The 20,516-nt window shown below is 48.2% G+C and overlaps 2 protein-coding genes across 2 annotated transcripts; one reads left to right on the forward strand and one right to left on the reverse strand.

Moving 5' to 3' along the window:
- Window positions 1-6,672: 6,672 nt before the first annotated feature.
- On the forward strand, window positions 6,673-7,191 carry LOC122377675 (octapeptide-repeat protein T2-like). Its single transcript, XM_043357987.1, has one exon. It carries the CDS (start codon window positions 6,673-6,675, stop codon window positions 7,189-7,191), a length of 519 nt encoding a protein of 172 aa, XP_043213922.1.
- A 4,330-nt stretch (window positions 7,192-11,521) lies between these two features.
- Window positions 11,522-20,268, reverse strand: LOC122377746. The gene is made up of 6 exons (XM_043358126.1): window positions 19,660-20,268; window positions 16,217-16,406; window positions 13,788-13,996; window positions 13,360-13,477; window positions 12,621-12,752; window positions 11,522-12,181 (listed from the first exon to the last, which is right to left on the reverse strand). Exons 2-6 carry the CDS (start codon window positions 16,404-16,406, stop codon window positions 12,021-12,023), a joined length of 810 nt encoding a protein of 269 aa, XP_043214061.1. The 5' UTR covers window positions 19,660-20,268; the 3' UTR covers window positions 11,522-12,020.
- Between the last annotated feature and the right edge of the window lie 248 nt (window positions 20,269-20,516).

Raw genomic sequence — 20,516 nt, forward strand, 5'->3', positions numbered from 1 at the left:
CAATGTCCTGAGACGACTTGTTGATGGGCAGCTAAAAAGGTTTCTCATGAGCTGAAGGTAAGACCTCTACAAGTTAACCATTGAGCTTGCGAATTCCTCTGACTAGTCCGAACCCCGCAATAATCTTGTTTCGGGTCTAGAGCGTTATGGCATAAAGACGTACATTTAAAGGGTCGGATCTCCCAAACCAAAAAACCTGGTGGACCCTCTCTACTTGATGCACATTCCCTTTTGTTAATCATTTAACGTGTACACGTAGCACAGTTATTTTGTATCTATAAGTAATATGTCAGTGAAAACCATACCGTAAAATTTTGTTCTTGTGCCAATGCTTTGCAGTGTCATTTCCCATATCCACACCTAAGTAAGGCCAACCTAATTCAGCTGTCGGCTGACCCAGCTCACCGGGACCGAATTGTTCCCTGAACGGCCAATCCGTCGTCGTGTGGGATTGGCTTGGGATTTCCTTTCGGTACGTGTCCGTTTTATTGACCTGACAACTTACATTAGTAGGTACTCGTGCCGACGTCCGCTAAACCTTCCCATGGATGACGGAAGCTACATTAGAGACAGACGAGGCTGCGCTTCTCGCTGTTTTCGTCAATTATATTTTTAAACAGGGTTTCTTTTTTATATTGATCAGCTTTGATCTGTGTTTACCTAATTATAAAGGTGCTTACAGCACGACTTAATCTGCTTTGCCCATGATGATATTCCAAGGTCAAAGGGTCTAATTTAGGCATCATTTGACGAGCCTCAATAAGTGAAACAAAATGATGGTAAAGCAAATGACGTTTGATGATTGATAATACAGCGCATCAACAGATATTACGTAAACATATTCTATTGAACATGTTAGATCTCGGATATATCCAATGCCATTGTGTGATCCTTCTTCCCTAAATCCTCTTAATCGGCGTAAACTGCTTTCAAGAGATGACGCGTTTGCAATTTGCCGCTTATTAAATGAATGTGGCGGTAAACAGCTCAATTTAGCCACCGACAGGCTCTGCTAACTTATGTAAGCGGCTTGTGAAATTCGCCTTAATAATCTGTAGATGTTTTCGATGGAGCGGTCATCGCATAACAGCATGATGGGTGCCGCTTGCACAATGCACAATGCACACCAAATGCCTCACTCCAAGGACGAGGCGCTCCTGGGCCGCAGTTTCTTATCCCCTGTATCATTTTCCGAATACAAGTTGATCTATAGAATATGTATGTAAAACACTGCAAAGAAGAAAAGGCGTAAGGCTATGTGAGACAAGGATTGGAGCAGACGTTGGCTTCGCACCGTCCTCGGGATGAGATGGACCCCGTCCCCGACCAACAGTCTTGAGCTCACGTTGAAGTGTTGGGCTCTAAACGTCTCAATCGTCCTCGAGAGTTTGGCAGGATGGAACGGGAGGGTCCTTTCCTCGGAGCTAGATAAGTGAGACTACCGGAGGGGCCATAGCGGGCTGGTCGTGAGAAGTCTCTTCCTCCTAGAGATACGTGAGAATTACCCCGAGTGTCTCTTAGCCAGACGGTTAGAAATGGACAAACCACCCGGAGATAAGAGAAACAGCCCGGAGAGTCACGACGGGCCGGGACCAGAGGCGGACCGCTCTCTGTCTGCCCATTGATCAGCGCTCTGCCACAGACGACTGGCTAGACTAAAAACAGCCGGCTGCACTCTTTGTCGCCCACAGCCAGTTCTGACCGTTTCCGGCGCGGCACAGGCCACTACAAAACGTGCCGACGGGACTGGCTATTGATGAAGTCAATTTACAGAATCGTTTCCGGTCAGACCGACAAGCTTTGTTGCTGTATAAGGACGCGTGACTGGCTAGGCTCAGTGCAGTAGGTCAGCAGTTGATTGAAGTTTTGAAGTAGAGAGAAAAAACTGCCTTGCGATATTCGTACTAGGTAAATACATACTAGGGTTGACTTATGAATGGTGGAAGCACCTCTGGCAAACATAGATGCAAGCACGTGCACGCACTTTGTTGTAGGTCCCATTTCATGCATTGGACTGTTTTCTAACCATCATCAGTTTCAAAAATCTAAGTGCTGCTAAAGTTACAGCTGATTTTTATCGCATCAGTTAATTTAAATAGCAGATATAGCCGCCTAATTGCATACTGTGTACCAATATGTCGTGTCCGGCGAACATGCACATGTTGTCAAATAACAAATGACAGGAATGCAAGATAAATGCGCAAATAAAAACATTTCAGTGCTTAATTGAATCATTCAGTCATTGGAAAGTAACATGCCATGCTTTACGTCGCTCATCCTCCGTCACATTTCACCAAAAACCAGTAGTGCTTCCAAACCAGCACGTTTACTTTCCTAGCATATTCTTCGGACGCGACATTGCGGTACAGTATGCATTCAGGCGGCTACATGCGGGAGAGGCGGCATTGCGGTACCGCAGCGTGCATTCAGGCGTTTGATGCTTTGGCCATCCAGCAAGTAAAAAGGAAACGTTCGCCATAGAATACCACGCATTATTGTCACTTGCACGGGCCGATCACTAGGCGATTACCGTCATTTAGGAGGGCGGCTCAAACTCTGTATTGCCCTCAAAATAAAAGCTGTCGGGCCAATAATGGTCATTATCCGCCCGACAGGTCATTAGCGCCCGACAGCTCAAATATGTTCAAATATATATTCTCATATGAATACCACAAATTATTTTAATGAAAATTGCGGTTATTGCAACTGAAAGAAGTAGGCGGTTCTGTACACACAGTTTTTGATTTATATTTTATTTACAATACTTGTCATAGACCGATGCACGACCGATTGCACATTTGATGCGTTTTCGCTATGTAATCGTACGGCGTACCTATCCTTACGCGTGAAAGTTCACATTGATAACGCAAGACCCGTTGAACGTTGCATTCGGGAGCAGTGACGACAGAGCTGTTCTCGCCGTTACCAGTTGCTGGCTTTGACGGACTTCCGATGGGTCAGGCACCCGATGTTCCTGTTCGTTCATGTTCAACCAGTCATCCACTTCCATCCCACCGATGGTCAGATTAAAGTTGGGCTTTTCTTCGCACAACCGTCGTGAGGTAGCAGGCCCTCCGTTCTGTATCACCGTGGCGCTGCACCCTGGGACTACACTTGCGGCTGTGTCGGACTGCCTGGTCATCGTTTGTGCCAATATCTCAGAGCAACGCCTTTTTTGAGGAACTGACATGTCGTCAATGTAATGTGAAAGGCTTGCGGTCCTTTTGTGTTTTGTTACTTTAACGATATCTTCAGCTGCCACTCCAGCTTGATGCAATGTCGTGACGGTGGTGGCACGAACGCTATGACATGTATAGCGTTGTGATAGCTTAGCGCTATCAGCTATCCTCTGCATGATTGTTGACAGGCTGTTCTTCCCCATTGCTTCGTTTCTGAACCAACATTCATCTTGCGTCCATGCTGTCTTTGGTGTTTGGAACAGCCTATCACTATTATGATTGATCTTTTGCTGGTACATCTTGAAAACTTCTACACCAGGCCCGTACATCCTCTGATCAGAAAAGTCTACATCTCCCTGCTTGCTTCCACCCTGATGGTTTTTTGTTGCTTCAGTTTTCGAAATAGTGACATATTCCTTTCCGTCTGGGTCTTCTCTGATGACGAAATGATCTTTCCTCATCTGAGCCCAACCTTCTCGACCTCTTCTCCCGAAGAAAAAGCAGAGATAGAACCATGTAGCCTGCAGGAGGATGGTTGGATTTGACGCGAAATCCGAGAGGTAGTCACCCAAGCGCTTCATATCGTCCTCTGTGATAGCAGCCTTATGCTGAGGCTTGGGGTTGCCTGCCTTTACGTACAGTTTGCAGCGAGCGTCAAAAATGTTGTTTGCTGCAATAAACTCTCTATCGGTTATGATGTTGATCGGTCTGCTATGTGGAGCGCTGGTCAGGCCAAGATACCTATAAGAAACAGGTAGATCCGATGTTTGAAAGTAAAGCCCCAGTCACAAATTTGACGCACCTGTGACATTTCCTGACACCCACGTGACTATTGTATTAACTTTTGTGTTTTGCGATGTTTTGACCTTATTTAAAGTACTGAAAGCTCAAAATGTATGATTAATGTTGTTTAAAGCAGCATATTAATAATTATGTTTGTAAATTATCGATAAGCTGCTTATAGCAGGTCACGTGATTGCTACCAGATTATGTGCTCAGAAAGCATCTTTTCAACTTCGATTTTGAACAATTTTTACCTCCTTTGAGGCCAAATGATGGACGGTTTGAGGTACACGATGAAATGCTGAATCTATTGATGCCAAAATTTGTTCGTTTTTTGCATTTTTAGACTAGTATATCCTGGCTCAAACTTTGACCAGTTTGTGTGTAAACCCTATGGTGAAGGGAAAACTTCACGCCCAGCAGACATAATTACAGTGCTGCCAAATCGTGTTTGGTGGGGGTCGGGTCAGGCAGCGATGGATGGCCGCACGAATGCAGGTCAGTGTACTGGGCGTTAGAGTTTCCCCCGCTTTCTTCGCCTTCACTTCAGCGTAGAACCTTCTTAGTAAACTACACAGTTCTTCATGAGTAACTTCCAAAATCGCATGCATGGTCTCTCAATGCAAGCCATTCATTAAGTTTCTTCATCCCATACTGAGTGGCCTTCGATGTGTTGTCAGGTACAACACTTCTTTCCAGCTCTATTGATTCACGCTCCGTTATTTCGCTATCCATCTGGCGTTTCCACGCGCAAAGGAGACAGAGCTATTATTACCTCAGAAGCTAAACCGAAAATGATGCACCGTTCGCTCTGACCTGCCTTATATACTCTAGTCGTGAGTGCTCGCCCTAAATTCCCGAAAAGTCACGTGCTTAACAATAACCAGTATTTTACATTCTCGCGCACTACGAAGTTGCTGACCGACCTCCAGAAGATTTGACTACAGCAAGCTATTGAGAAAATGGTTAATTATGAACTAGATAAGTGACAATAATACAAATAACGTGACTTTTGTCGGGCGATATGAGTTTTGAACGGCCCTTCACCATTATCAGAAGCCCTTCATGATACTTAGCGTCCCTCGCTACGCTCGGGCCGCTCAGCATCATGTCGGGCTTCTGATAATGGTGTCGGGCCGTTCAAAACTCATATCGCCCTCCAAAGTCACGTTATTGTACTATTATTAATGCAATCATCAAGAGTTTTGACTTTGTTTTAAGGAGCCGGGGCCGACACATCCTTATTCCTTATGCCATATCATTGTTCCCAGTTCCGTGCTGACAGGAGCGCCATTAATCGACGGCACCCGCAAAGAACAGCTTCAGTAGGTCCTCTACGATCTGACGGCTTTGCTTGCGATCTGAGGTTTCCTGTCCTTTCGCCTTCATTCTTCCTCAGCGGTTAGGTGTTCTTGTAACCAATGGCCGGAGATGCACGATAAATACACAAATAAACATATAATCATTCATTTCATAGCCGTTGACATTTTTTCTGCCTGAGGAATCGATAAATGCAGCTGGTAGTAAATGCAAACAAATCACCTAATTCAGAGGAACACTCCAGTATAAAACACAACTCACCGCATTCAGAGAAAGTGTGAAGTAAAGTAATGGATGGATTGCAACAATATCTTTAATTTTTGCTTAGACGCATAATCCGCACTTGCCGCTTGGGAAAATTTTGTTTACATTTTGCGGCCTTCAGTGACCATCGGCATAGGCGACGTCATTCGAGACAGCTCTCGCTGTTTTCTCCCACCATAAGACTGCTTTTGCATGAAGTGCTCATTATTGTAAGGTGTGTTTTGTGTTAACACGCGCAGTGGAAGGGTTGCGAGTACTACGCCCAGTGGAAGGGGGGGGGCGGATGTCGCCCCCCCCCCCTAAGATCTCAGCTCCCACTGGAGCTAGAAAGACGAAATTTGGAGGGTAGGTGGGGGCCATGGGGAACTCTGTTGTGTGTGAATTTCATGACCCTAGGTCAATATCTTCAAGGTCAAATGAGGTCAAATGTGGTCAAATCTGCCATATTAGCGACTTTTTTTCGTTTACACGCCGATAACTCAAAAAGTTACCGGCCGATTTTTTTAAATCTTTCACTATACGAAAGAACAAACATTTGTAAGTATGTATGGTGAATTTCTAGATAATCCAACAATAAATATGGCAGTTAGAAGCCTGCTAAGGGTAAGATGTCGCCGGCTGAAGCGGGATCGGCCGACGCGGGAAACGCGGCAATCACAATTTTGTGTTTACACACTCATAACTCAAGTTGTTACCGGCCGATTTTCAAAATTCTTTGACCATATGATTGCCTGTAAATTTCTCAGTCTTCTCACCGAATTTGACGCGAATCTAATATAATCAGCGGTAAGGAGCGCGATGTAAAGACGGAGTCACGGAACCGTCCCGCCCCGGCACAGCCTACAATTCAGGCGGCGCGTAACGGCTAGCGCCGGCCGCCGCGCCGCCGCGCCGCCGCGGCGGCAGGATGTTTGACTTTACACCGCTATTACTAGAAAAGTTATGAACCGATTTTCTTACTTCTTGCACGAGAAGATCCGCAATTCAATTCTGGACAGGTAGCCGAAATTTCACATTGATATTATGCTTGCGGCGCGAGTTATTGGCGAAAAACAGGAGGGGTGGGCGAAATCCGCCCCCCCCCCCTTCCACTGCGCGTGATTGTGTGGTGTGAGAATTTTCGTGAATGTCACGACGTGCGGGCCAAGCCGCCCGTGCGCGGAACACGGCTGCCCAGCGGCGGCGCCGTGAGCGTCTGCGCCAGGCCCTGCGTAAGGCCGAGGCTCTGCGCCTGGCCGGCGAGCGTCCCACCGAACGAGAGGAGCAGGCGGCCCGTACCGCCGAGGACCTAGCTAGGCGGGACCGCGAGCGGCAGCGGAAGCGACGCGCAGCAATGACAGACGACAAACGGGAGGCAGAGCGGCAGCGGAATCGGGACCGGCAGCAGCTGCGCCGCGTCGCGATGGCTGATGCGGCGCGAGCAGCGCAGCAGCAGCGCGAGAGGCAGCAACAGCGGGAGCGGGCTGACAACCTGGAAGTGGATGAGGGGGCGGCCAAGCGTGCTGCCGCGGCGGCCGCGGCGGCGCAGCAGTGGAGGCCGGCGCGTGAACGCGGCAACCGGGCCGCCTGCGATGCGGAGGACGTGCTGGCCGGCCGGCAGCAGGTTTTCATTCATCATACCAAACCAACCATACTGCACTTCTAATGTGAGAGTTACCACCCCACCTACCTGTATTTAAGCTTGTCTACAATATCAAGACGCTTCTTGCTTCAAGAAGTTCTGGAGAGCATTTGATTGGCAAGACCAAGCATGCATGTATGTTCGAGCATGAGACGGAAACATGGGAGGGTCGGGTACAAATGTACGGCACAGGCCACAGTGGCAAAGGTGCTAAGTAAGAGTTCGATTGTGTCGTCGGCCGCTATGTTCATAATGGACATTTTGTTGCGAATGTCCGGCAGTAATGTTAAGTTGACATGTGAGTGAATTAGCCATTTAATTTACACAAAAAGTGACGATGCGATGACAATAGAGAAATGCTAGCCGGACCTAGATTAGAGCCGCTCCAACCCAAGACTCACAGCCGGTTAGCAACACATGTCTGGAGGTTATATGGCCTTGGTCTAGGTCGTGTTGTGAGCAATCAGTGATGCTGATTAGCCTGATCAGCATATACGTTACAACGGAACATCAAGGTGCGTGTTCGTCTCTTGCATGGAATGAATAATTCACGTTGGCAAAGGCAAATAGAGATCTGACAAATTTCCGGTTTGTGATGAGAGTGAAGTAGTTCAAAGGGTGACCTAGCGTGTAACATGCGTGTGGCGTACTTATCTCTCGTAAAATATATTGATGTATTTCAGGGATGCGCAATCTTCAGAATATTATATTTCTACGGATACTGAGGTACAGAATGGCGTATTCACGAGTGTGTTTATTTAGTACATATCTTTAGGTACTGAATAAACAACCATTGTTATGCATACCTATCATTAAAAGGTAGGCATGTATTACTGCCTTATCAAATAAGTGGGGTTTGTACTTTGCCGTAGCACAGATGAAACGACATCCAACCCAGAGCACATTTTTAACTGATTTTGGTGCAGATATTAGTGAGAGCTGGATATCGAACAAAACAATTTCCAAAAACTACTACGCATAGTCGGCAATGGGAAGAAGCCAATGCTATTGTCTTGCGGCTATAGCAGCATTTACGAATACTAGCCAGTTGGCTTTGACAATGGGTGAAGGTATTCATTTAAGAAGAAAAAACATTTGGTGAATTGATATTTGAAGGTAAGGTGTGCGCTATGCACGATGCACGCCGAGCCATTACCATGATGTTAGGGCCTCAAAATATGTATATATATAGGTACGTTTATCATGTAAAACTGAATGTTGTTAGGAAACCTTTAAACTCGAGATTATTCATTCAGAAATGCTCCAGCCTCCCTGCTATACTATATAGAGGCCGTACGCAGCAAACATGGACTTTGTATGTACTCAGCACCACGGTAAAGAGGATGAACGGCCAATCGTTTTGGAACAAATGATCGAACATCATCGTTTGCATAGTGACGAGCGGATGGAGTACCATCGCCGCTCTCAAGTGTAATCCTCCTTATACTATGGATTCCAGCTTAGTGGCAGTTTGACCGTAACGTGGCCGTTTACGCCAATATGTGAGCGTTTAGCGTGACCCGGAATACCATATGGTCGTGGTGTAGGCATTGGAAATCGTTTGATAAGTGATCGGAACCCTTTGGCAGCGCTCTCAGTAAACAAAGTGATTAATGTAACCGCAAGACCAAACATAACATTACTTCGATCGGGTATACGTACTATACCACGCATTGACATAGTTCCGTACCAAAAACTTCCTTTTCTTATATTGTGTGAGCACTGAGCGCTGATCAACTGCATTGGCATTCACCTATTTGTCTATTCGTCTATTGCATGAAGGTTAGGGTGCATCAAAATACACATCATAAGTAAATCGATTAGCTCTAGTGATAGAAATGTTCCATTACACCTAGAAACACAGCATGTGAAGTTTTGTGACAATCGATAATTATTTAGACATCCATCCGAGCTGATGTTTCCGTCAGTAACTATACCGCACGGTACGGCGCACGGGGCGTGACGTCTAAATGCGGCACCAGGTGGCGTTAGCGGTTTCTTGCTGAACATTATCATGGCAACCGATATGTTTGGTGTCAGCTGATAGTTGATTGTTCACGTAAAACGATCTGAGCGATCAGAAGGCCAACGGGGGTGCGTGTTTGCTCTGCTGAAGGGACACCGACAGAGATACCTGGTGTAAGTCCATGAGTGGTTTCCGATTCTATGATTTGTATTACTCTACCGCTGCGTTATTTCTTTTTCACTTTGCTATAACGGAATTTTCATGAAACGTAATGACTGTGTCCGTGAAATGTTATGTGAAATATAATCTCGGCTTTGTCACAGCATATACGTCCAGCAAAACTTTGACGAGATCAGGGGAGAACTTTTCAGCGGGAGGGGGAACGGAGTATGGAGCCCAAAGATGCCTCGATGCTATTTTGATAAGTGAACTGAGACCTTGGTTATATCCGCCAGGGACGCGGGAACAGGGGGAGGGGCTATGGAAGTAACTCCACTTCCCCGTACCTTTGACAAAATTAACATTAGCCCCATGGCGTTGCATGACAATACCTTGAAATTCGCCCCCCTCCCCTCGCCACATACAGACACTCACACACTGAAGCATTTCCACCTCACACATATCCACTACAGTCAGTAGCAGGAGTGTCGTCGACGGGAGGGCCCTGAGGGACAAGTGGAAACTGCTGATGGAGGACAAAACCATCCCGCTGTCGCAACACTCACCTGGCGACGCCGAACCGGCCTTTCTCGGAGAACTACGTGCTGAGTTCCTCTCGTGTGCCGAAGAAGTGTTGAACTTCAAGCGAGGCGACTACCGTGAGTTTGTGGACCTGTATCTGCTGTACATCGGTGACGCGAAAACCCCAGAGCGACTTCAACGGTTGGGGGCGCTGGGCAAAGCGAGATGGATGGCGAAGCTGCTGTACAGTCTCAAGCTGACCCTGATGGAGCAGCGCATCACAGCCCTCCCTCGGGGTGCCATCACCACGACCCTGCAGACACAGAAGGCACTAGCGGCGGAATACCTTCAATTAAAGGGGGGGGGGGGCACTGCCGACTTTTGGTCCCATTCTTTCCATGCAACGCCCATAGGGCTTATGTTAAAATGCCAAAATCAAAGGGGGGCACGGTGCCCCGGTGCCCTTCCCGTTCCGCCGCCTATGACAGAACTAGGTGAAGGCGTTCGCCCAGTTCGTCACGCATATATACGCGACGTAGTGGCTGACGTGCGACAGACTAGTGGACGCCGCCTGGAACGACCTGCAGCTCCATCGCCACCTGCAAGCGTATAAGTCAGTCGACAAGGGCATCGCAGTCAGCTATCAAGGCATTGGGAAGACACCTCTGGTACTTGACTGGTGATATGCTGCCTCTAGCACTCTTCAGTGATAAGGTTCCGGCCGCCGAACGACGCGCACTCGCAGACGCCATCATGGAGCACAGGCCAGCTGACCTCCCAGTGCGAGTCCCAAGAGAGCGATTCGGCGCTGACTTTGGCAAGCGAAAGTTCCCAGCCCTCTCACCGTCCAGCTGGCTGGCAGACCTCGCCAACGCAGACTGCTGGTTCGGCATACAGCATCTGCACATCGACCCAGCGTTCCTCGCCCTCAGCACTGAGGACTGGGTCACCAACGCAGCGTTTCAGGCGGGATTGGCAAACGTGTAGGCCATCAACACCGTCAACGACTGTGCCGAACGGGGTGCTAAACTGGCATCCGACTTCGTGGGAGCTGCAAAGAGCGAGCAGCACCTGCAGAATGTGCTGCAGGCTGTGGACTGTGGAGCATGACCGTCCTCTGCAGCCAAATATTCGTCGCTCCAAGTGCAAGATGGCAGAAGCTAAGAACTAAGGCAGCGGCCAGCGTGGCGCAGATGTAATGGCTGACAGCCGCAGACCAGGCAATGGGCTTCTCCCCACAGCTTGCTCCGCTTGTTACAGTGTCACACTCCAACGCCAGTGCAGATCTGAACGAACGCGGATACGCTGTTATATGTGATAATAACTGATCTCAAACTGATGTTTGGAATGCATTATGTTCGAAATATATGTTTTTGTGCATGTTAGTTCTCGCCATGGATGTCGAAAGTAAGCAGATTTTTACAACCGTTTTTCGCTATTTCGGACTCAATAAATGCAAAAAAAGACATTTTTCTTGAGATTTGTCGGGGTCGGATGGACGTCTAAATATTTATCAAATTTCGTGAAACTTCGTAGAATCTTATTTTTTGTGCATTGGAACAAAATGGTAACTAGAGCTAATCGATATTTTGATTTTTAATTTTTGCCTTATAATTTGATGCACCCTAATGAAGGTGTTAAGTACCGTTTAATGCTCTTTTTTAAAAGAAACATATTTACCAAAGAAACACGATTAAAAGTCAGACACACAGTTTATAAAATACACTTTATTAGCCATACATTCAAAATTCCATATCCAAGTCCAGTAAGCACAAACACTGAGCGTGGCGTTGTTCTACATATATACTCTTAACGTGACCATGTACGTAATATGTATCTTCGCGAACCATCTTTCTGTCACTTTACACTACAGACACACACTGCCTCAAGACGGTTCACAGTGCCAGACAGTCGCCAAACAACAGAGCATCTAATGAGAAAACTTTGTGCAAACAGGTAGAACCTCGATCAACACAACAGCCAGAGCGCACGTGAACCTTATACGGAAACATTTCGGCCTACCTTGGAATGCCACGAAATGAAAAAATTCCGAAGTTGGCATGATAATGAAACTTATGTGAATATTCACGAGTTGCTGCGTTGCTGGTTTCACTGGAAAAGCATTTCATTCAAATAAAAATAGGCAACTTTCCTTTCTGTTTTCTTGAAATATTTATTGATGGTAAAGCCGTCTTGTTTGCGAGCCTCACGCCACGACGGGCGGCTTGCAGATGTGGTGGTTGGCACAGGCGTCGTAACAGCACTTGTCGCTGCTGGCGCACTGGCCGTCGTGCGCGCACCTCCGGAAGAAGTCTCCGTTGGGACAGATGAGCCGGGCCGGGGGACACTGACCGCCGTGGATCTCCGCTGTCGGTCACAGGTCAAAGGTCAGAGGTCACCGTGTGACACTAACGAGCGGCAGCCGCCTCACACCCGATCATAGGTCAGTGAAGGGCGCGACGCAGACGGAATAGGAAGCCGGTGGTATTGGCACAGGGTGAAACCATCGAACAAGCAGAACAAAGGATAGGTACTCACTCAAAATATATTTTTCATTTAAGGTGTGAAAAATAACACAAAAAAGACAATAAAACAAAGTGATATTATGCGAGAAAGCTACTTGAGAACCCGATATAAAATGCTTGTTAGAAAGCAGCTAAAAAGACGTGCATAAATGTATCGGCTCGACGGCTATACACAGCACAGAGTCAGTGCTACGGCTATCGGTCTTTACCCTCGCACACAAAGGAAGAATCCAACGTCCTAGCCCTGACACCGCCATTCCAGCCGCAGCTAATCTACTCACGGGGTCCACCGCGGTTCTTTCCGTAATCGCAGCAGTACAGCTGGCCAGTGCTGCGGCGACACGTATAGAGGCACGTGCTGCTCTCGGCAGTAGCTTGCGCGATCGGACGGTTGTTGACCACCTTCTGGCCGGCTGTGGAGAGGTCAGAGGTCAGGTCACAGGTAGAACATACATAAGAGGTCAATTCAGAATCAAAATAAATCAAACGTCAATGTAGATGGATGGGTTCAGTTAAGTGGTCAATGGTCATGTCAAATCAGAAGACCTGTCAGGGATCAGGTAGGGGTCGTGCAAGAGATCATGCTTGAAGTCAGGTCAGAGGTGAATACAGAGGTCAAGTTAGAGATGAGATGAGATGTCAGAGGCCAGGATGTGGTCAGATGGGGGGTTTTGTAAGGAGTCAGGTCAGATGCCAGTAGAGAGGAACAGGTCTAGGTCAGATGTCAGGTCAGCGTGGGTCGACGTCAAGTCTTGGGTCAGGACAGGGGTGAGGTTTGACGTCAGGCCAGGGGTCAGGTCAGAGTTTAAGTAATGTTTTAGATCAGACAAGACGTCGGGCTAGAAGGCAGACTAGATGAATGACTGATCCGCTGAGCACTGACCAGTCCTCGAAAACTTCGAGACCTGCACTGCCATCTGGCGTCAACGGACACACACTAACGCTACAGATGGCGCTACTGAGGATAGCCCACTCCAACCGCCTCGCCACCGTTTACGTCCTCTCTGGCGTTCCACTTACTGACGATACCCGTCTCCGGGTCGTTGGTGTTAACGATCACCACTCCCTTGTTTCCAGCGTCGACGTTCACCAGCGTACCCTCAACATTCTGCTGCAGCTGGCTCGAGTTGATGTTCACCTGACGCGAGAAAAACATGAGTTTAGCGACGGCGACGAGTTTTGCACGTTGTGCAACGGTCCCACGGAAGCTGTGTGAAAAGGAAGTCAGATGAGCTGAGAAAGGCATATGGCGCACACCTATATCATCGAGTTACTGTAAGTTGTCAACCCCAGGCTCTGCTCGGTTCACAGAGATTCGGTTGCTGGAGATTTGCTGGCTTCAGGCTCATGTGGTGCTCCACTAGCCTATTGGAGTCCATTGCCTTGGAATATATTGCCTATTAGAGCTCTTTTAGAGCAGTGTTGGAATTTGTCGACCTGACACTGACCTGATTGTTGGAGCTCTGCTCGCCCGAGCCGGCACCGCCGGCACCACCGCCAGCCGCCTGCTGCAGGGCGTTGATGACCGCCTGGTTGTTGGTGGTCTGGGTAGCTCCACCGAGACCAGACTGTTGCTGGACGGACACCGCACTGGCCTCGCCCTGGTTCGTCTGAGTGTTGCCGGTCGAGTGCTGGTTACTGGTGGCGCTCGTCTGACCTGTGAAAAAGCCGCAGTTGTCATGGACGGCACTGATTAGGCACCGAAACGATGGCGACATAGTGGCGATCTATTTGCAATGTGCAATGTGCACAATGTTGTGGTGAACGGCGACCTCCTTTTTTGCACGTTAAAAAAGCTAAAAATGGTCATGTACGTACATTGCGCAAGTTATTTGTGCGACTAGAGATGTCACAAGCGGGTGAACAGAAGTTGTGGGAAGAAACGTGAGTCGCGAACTACCTACGCTTGCCATCCCATGACGAGCATTTACAAGACACGGTCAAACCGGATAAATGCAGTCTCGACGTTATGACTCGGATTTATGAGCTCAAAAACAGCTTAGTCAGGATTACTGGACTCGGCGCTTCCAGGTAGCATCATAATGGCCTTACCCAGATGATGAAATAAGTGAAATAACTGATAATGTCGTGGTCGTTATGGCCTGCCATAATCGTGAAGATTTATTAGGATACCTTTGAATTTTGACAATGCGGAAAATTGAATCGTACGTCGGTCATCAACAGGCAGCGATCGCTGCTCGGCGGTCAATGGACAGAGCCTAAAGGCGATATTTGTATTTTTTATAGTAAAATGCTATTGACATTGATAGCATAGGCGGCGGTGCAGCTGTAAGCTAATGTGTGAAAGCGGTATTGACGGCATAGACGTTACTTTCATTTCTTGCATTAGGCGGTATGCATGGTGAAAGACAAGAGCAATATTAGACGGTATGTAAATTTTAACCGAATTAGCCACGAAGACGTGGTTGGTGGACGGTGGACGGTGGACGGTGGACGGTGGGTAGTGGACGCCGGACGGTGGACGGTGGACAGTGGGCGGTGGGCGGTGGGCGGTGGACGGTATGCGGTAGTGGGTGGATGATAACGTGGTAGAAGGTGGACGGTGGACGCCAGACGGTAAGTACTAAGTGGTGGGCGGGGAATGGGGGTTACCTATCCGTGCTTCTATCCTCAGGAGACTGAAATCCTTTTCCTCCACGCCGCAACCCCCCTCCGGGCTGGACAGGCAACTTTATCTCATGCGGGCTGCTCCCTTGGAGCGGCACCGCTGCTCCCGAGGGAGCGCACCCCGTAGCCGGGTGCAGTGAGTGCCTTGGGGCTGGGTGGCCTGTCCTCTGGACGGGCTCAGCCCCGACGACTCACTAGGGTGCCTGCCCAGACCAATGCCTCCCCCTAATTCCTATCATCCTTCCGGCTCTGCAATGGTCTTGTCGACCGAAAGGGCCTAACCCAACAAAACAAAAATGGGGGGACGGTGGACGGTGGACGGTGGACGGTGGGCTAGGGACGGCAGACGGTGGACGCCGGACGGTGGACAGTGGACGCATGTAGATGATAGACAGTTGACAGTGCACAGTAGATGGTGGACAGCGGAGAGCAGATAATGGAAACGGCCTGCCCCCCCCCACCCCCACCCCCACCCCCACCCCCACCCCCACCCGCGCCCTCGATAAGCGATTGTCCCAAAGAAGTGCTAGCTACCGACGTTACCGATAAATACGAAACTTCGGCCAATAATGCAATCACCCATCTACCTCATTAAGTTCTATTATTTACTAACATATTCATCGGTGACCCTCCCCAGCCCCATCCCAAATGTACGCAGATGAGACAGGCGATAGTGAGAATAATACGACAAACAGATGACAGAGAGCGGGATAAAGAAGATAAGCAGAGGACAAAGGAGGGAAGACAAGCGGACCGATGAACAACCGGACGAGCGGATTTCGAATTGCGGATTACAAGATAAACCCTATATGGTGGCAGGCTATAGACAACAGACAACAGATGACACATGGCCACACCCCTAGACATCACTTCTTACATAGCACACAGACAGACAGACAGACCGACACACCGACAGACCGACAGACAGGCCTCCGACAGACTGACGAAACACCGACTGGGCGGGGCTGATGGGCAGACAGCAAGTCAGGCAGACAGGCAGACAGGCAGACAGACAGACAGACAGACAGACAGACAGACAGACAGACAGACAGACAGACACAGACAGACCAACAGACAAACAAAGAAACAAACAAACAAACAAACAAACAAACAAACAAACAAACAAACAAACAAACAAACAAACAAACAAACAAACAAACAAACAAACAAACAAACAAACAAACAAACAAACAAACAAACAAACAAACAAACAAGCAGACTGACAGGCCGACCAACCGATAGCACGTACCGAACTGAACGCTGCCACCAGGAGAGCTGGACGGCCGCCTGCTGCTGCCGTGGGTTCCCGGTGACCAGCGGTTCTCGACGAAGGTGATTCGTGACGACGACTGACCGCCGCTGTTGCCGAAGGGCAGTGACGCCGCGGAGGCGACGACCGTCGCCAACAGCAGGTGACGCATCACACAGCCTGACGTCATCTGAGGACATGAACGACGGGACGGTGAGGTGGGAACTGCGATAGAAGACTATGTAGAGCGATAACCGTAAAGTTATGTACGAGAAGCTGAGAACTGAGAGGCTACTGAATTGTACTAAGGCACTATTACCTAAAGACTGATGTTCTTGCTGGAATAATTAACACAGTTTATAGGTATATAACACAGTCGGGCAATGGTCGAATAATTGATATAGAATTATATATCGATTCTAGAATATTCACTGATTAAAACAGTGTATGTTCCCTTCCACATATTTGCTATGCATTTTAGTGGTTATTTTTTATCGTCGTCTTTCATCGAACTCCATCCCACTTGTGCCGAAAACGACAACTTCTTCAGGACAGGCCCATTCGCATACTCGGGTGACACGGCTCACCCGACCGCCGGCGCTGGGACTGATCCCATCTGCACGGAACAGAACAGACGCCGACTCTGACCTCGCCGCGCAGTCACGTATTAGCGGAGTGCTCCCTCGTGCGCACGTGACGAAGCCACGAGAAGGGCCGCGGGCACGTTTTTCCCACCTGACGTCGGGACACCTATGACGCAACAATGCACGTCTCGTGGGCCGGGGAAGGGCGGTCGTGCCCCGTTCCGGTGCGGCGGAAACCTGCCTCCAACAAAGACCAACCGCCAACAGCGGATGTGAGATAAAGCAACAGGTAGGCCTCGGAACAGCAGCTACGTTTGCAGGGACGGACAAAGGCCGACGGATTTATCGTCCATCGCAGCCGGCTTAACGAGCCGGATTTAAATGTTCCGAGGGCCGATAGGATGACGTCAGGGCCGTTATGACCAGCTCGCACGCAGCGCTGTGCTGGTGGCATTGTTGGTCAGGCACATGCCAGGCACACGCCTCTCCCCCATATATGTAAGTACGTACGTGCAGGACCGAGATTTGGGGAACGAGACCTCCTAAACGAGACCTAAAATATAAAATGACGACACAAACACTGTGTGTCTGTTTGGTAGTTATATAGCCCTATTTTGTAAATTCTGGTCAGTCACTAACCAAGTTAGGCTTTCCGCCTCATAAAAGTAATCAGCAAGAAGTGCCGCTGATCGCTATCTACCGGCTTCAAGATCAGCCTCATAAATGGATACCTTGACCCCAATATTGCGAGCCACGCTGTGCCACCGAGCCGAGCAAGATGTGCTGAGCCAAGCTCAGAACATCTGCATACCTACAATGCCACCGCGATGGCCACATGCGAGGTGCGATGCCGCTAAAAGCCGTTCGTGTCCAGATATGACACAAGGTCAGCCAAGTCTCGGAAGACGGGTTATTGTAAAACATCGCTGGATTATATACTCGCGGTACCAGCCTGTGGTTGAGCGTCACTATTGCCATGAAACAGAGCGAGCACGGGTCGCGGTGACATTATGCCTTTGTGATCATCTATCTCTACGAGGATAATATGAAACTAGGTACGTGAGTCAGTTTTTGAAGTGCCCTTAGACATATTATCAGGTACTTTCTTCCTAGTGCCTACGTCATCACTTTTACGGGCCAAACATAACAAGTTGCTTTATAATTATTTTATATACATAGTTACTTTGGCTGTTAGAAAGCCTATAAAATCGTAAGCTGTGACAGTGTTCTTGAACATTGACGTGAATATCAACCATGGATTAGGTATACACGTCGTGTAATTTTGCTGACCACCATGACGCCTGCCGAATCGTGGGATATCCCATGTGAATAAGAATGGATATCATGTAGCGAAAATGTGGAAGCACGGATGTTTATTGTTTACAAATGCCAAATGGCGTGTCATCCACGTCAATGCGGTACCCCATGCAGTATCTCTGAATTAGCAGGAATCACATTGGAAATCCCAGGCTCTCCGCAGCAGCGGCGGCTCAGAATTACAACGCCCGGCGTGACCGCAACTGGCTGCTCTTGGAAAGTCAATCAGGTCAGATATGATGTTACGCGAGTAGTGGCGTGTTTCCAACCAGAGTCGTGCTACAGAGCTGGGGTTAAGCCATGGCGGGGCCGCCACGGAACACATCAGAGCGACATAAGCAAGCATTCCCGAATGAGGTAAGCCCTGTGAATGGTGGCCTAGAATCGGCGACAAGGGTGTAAATGATGCAGGAATGATAGTCATATGGCAAACTGTACATTTTAGCTACAAGTTAAGTCGGTGTAAAATCGCATCTCACGACACATTACTGGTTTTGTGAGGTATTTATAGGATTAGAGATGGCATAGTGGACTTGCTGGAAAATCTGTGATGGATTTAGATAACAGATAAGCTGATTAGCCTGTACATGACTGAGGTGAATATATATTGGCATGTCGCAGTGAGTTATTCTCGGAGACAAAAAAAAAACGAGCTGGGTTATAATTCGAGCTGGCTTGAATTTGACTACAAAATACTTATTGTCCCTGTTATGGTTAATATTGAGATCACTCAATAAGATGCACTTATTCGTAAGATTCATAATGAGAGAAAATGAACTTATAAAACTTATACGTAACTGATACAATGCTAAGGGTATGTAATTTTATCCATCACCTACGTTCGAAAAGTTAACGCCGTTCTAAAGCAACAGACCGAGTAGATTTATTCATTTTAACGAGGGGTATAACGATTCGCATGTTTGTAGTTTTGCAACAATTTGTGAATGCAAGTTTGGACACATTCAATTGGTTGCAATATGTATTGCAGGCTAACTGAAATCACTATACAGCTATGATAAATTTCCCAACCATTTTACTTATTCATGGGAGTAATTGCACCCATATATATCCCTGCTAGACCCTATCAACAGACCTCTGCATTCTGCAATCTACATTTACCATTATACCTCTATGAAGGTATCTGTATGTGATATCAGAGTACTATGACCTGAATCATATCAATAAAACGCTTTTTGCGACACAATTTGGAAGCGAATGGTGCTCAATGTCATCAAAGTTATGAATATGAGTGATATGAATGGGACGTTATGGAAATGAATTAGAATCGCCATGCGTTAGGTATATTTTCACAACAGAATTGCACATCTGGGAAAGTCTCAAGATGTATGCAATTGCATGAATTATGCATTGTACATACCTACAGTGTAGGTAAGTCACGCACAGGGAAGTCATGAGCTGTGGGAGTATAGAAAACATGTGTACTTGCTGTCAGTCTGGGAAAGAATTATCTCCATGGCAACCACGTCCAGTGACCCAAATCAGCACACCCGTCCGTCTTATGAATAATACATGCACGCTCACCTTGAACCACGAGCCGTTGTCCAGCGGGCTCCTCAGATTCTCACACGTGACTTCCACGACTGCTCACTCCGACCACCTGGTGACGACTGGGTGCCGGGCGGCGGAGGCCTCTCCTATAACCGGCTGCCGGGCCTCGGGCGTCGCGCCGAGGCTCGGGAAGCCCGCTGGAGCGGCGCAGAGCCGCCGGTGCAGTCAGGTGGGGATTCCAACGGCGGCTGGCTCCGCAGCGGCCCCAGGCCGAGCCGAGCCGAGGTCGGCGGCGCTGACGAGGTCGCTATGCTCTCAGTGTACGGCGGAACGGCGCCGGGGTTTCGGGGTAGAGGCGGTAAAGTTCCTGATGGTCGGTGAATAAGACTGGAGTTTGCGTCAGACAGCTGGTTCAGGGTTAGGAGTATTGTGTGAATGTGGTCTCCGTGAAATGATGACATTGAAGTTTGGCAGATAGATATCTGCGAGGACAAGGTTATTAGACTGAAAGAGTAGAATGGTCAAAATAACCATTCTACATGCTTACGATTTGTGATAAATTTGATTTGTGTGAGGTCCGTTGAAGAACAATGACATATTCAAAGCAAATAAAAAAGCTGGGCAATAAGGTATTGCCTTCACGTTTTTTTTTACGCGCGTTTAATAGCCTGTCTGCAACAGCCTCTGGCATCATTTTCCTTGGTATCTCAGTCGAAGACGAAAGGTATTTATTTTATGCCAAAGTGCAAACGATTAAGGACACAGCTGCTGCATAAAAGTACCTATAATTACGAAGCGAGCGAAGCGAGCGTAGTCTTTTTACGGAGCGAGCGAAGCGAGCGTAATTACGGAGCGAGCGAAGCGAGCGTAGTCTTTCCTTAGATTAACGG

This window comes from Amphibalanus amphitrite, unplaced genomic scaffold (assembly GCF_019059575.1).
Source record: "Amphibalanus amphitrite isolate SeventyFive unplaced genomic scaffold, NRLGWU_Aamphi_draft 000049F_arrow, whole genome shotgun sequence".
NCBI classification, from domain to species: Eukaryota; Metazoa; Arthropoda; class Thecostraca; order Balanomorpha; family Balanidae; genus Amphibalanus; species Amphibalanus amphitrite.

Coding starts and splice junctions, on each gene's coding strand:
- LOC122377675 (XM_043357987.1), top strand. CDS start 6,673: ATGTCACGACGTGCGGGCCAAGCCGCCCGTGCGCGGAACACGGCTGCC.
- LOC122377746 (XM_043358126.1), bottom strand. CDS start 16,406: ATGACGTCAGGCTGTGTGATGCGTCACCTGCTGTTGGCGACGGTCGTC. Junction 13,997..16,216: donor TGGTGGCAGCGTTCAGTTCG/GTACGTGCTATC, acceptor GCTTTTTCACAG/GTCAGACGAGCGCCACCAGT. Junction 12,753..13,359: donor CCCGGAGACGGGTATCGTCA/GTAAGTGGAACG, acceptor ACCTCTCCACAG/CCGGCCAGAAGGTGGTCAAC.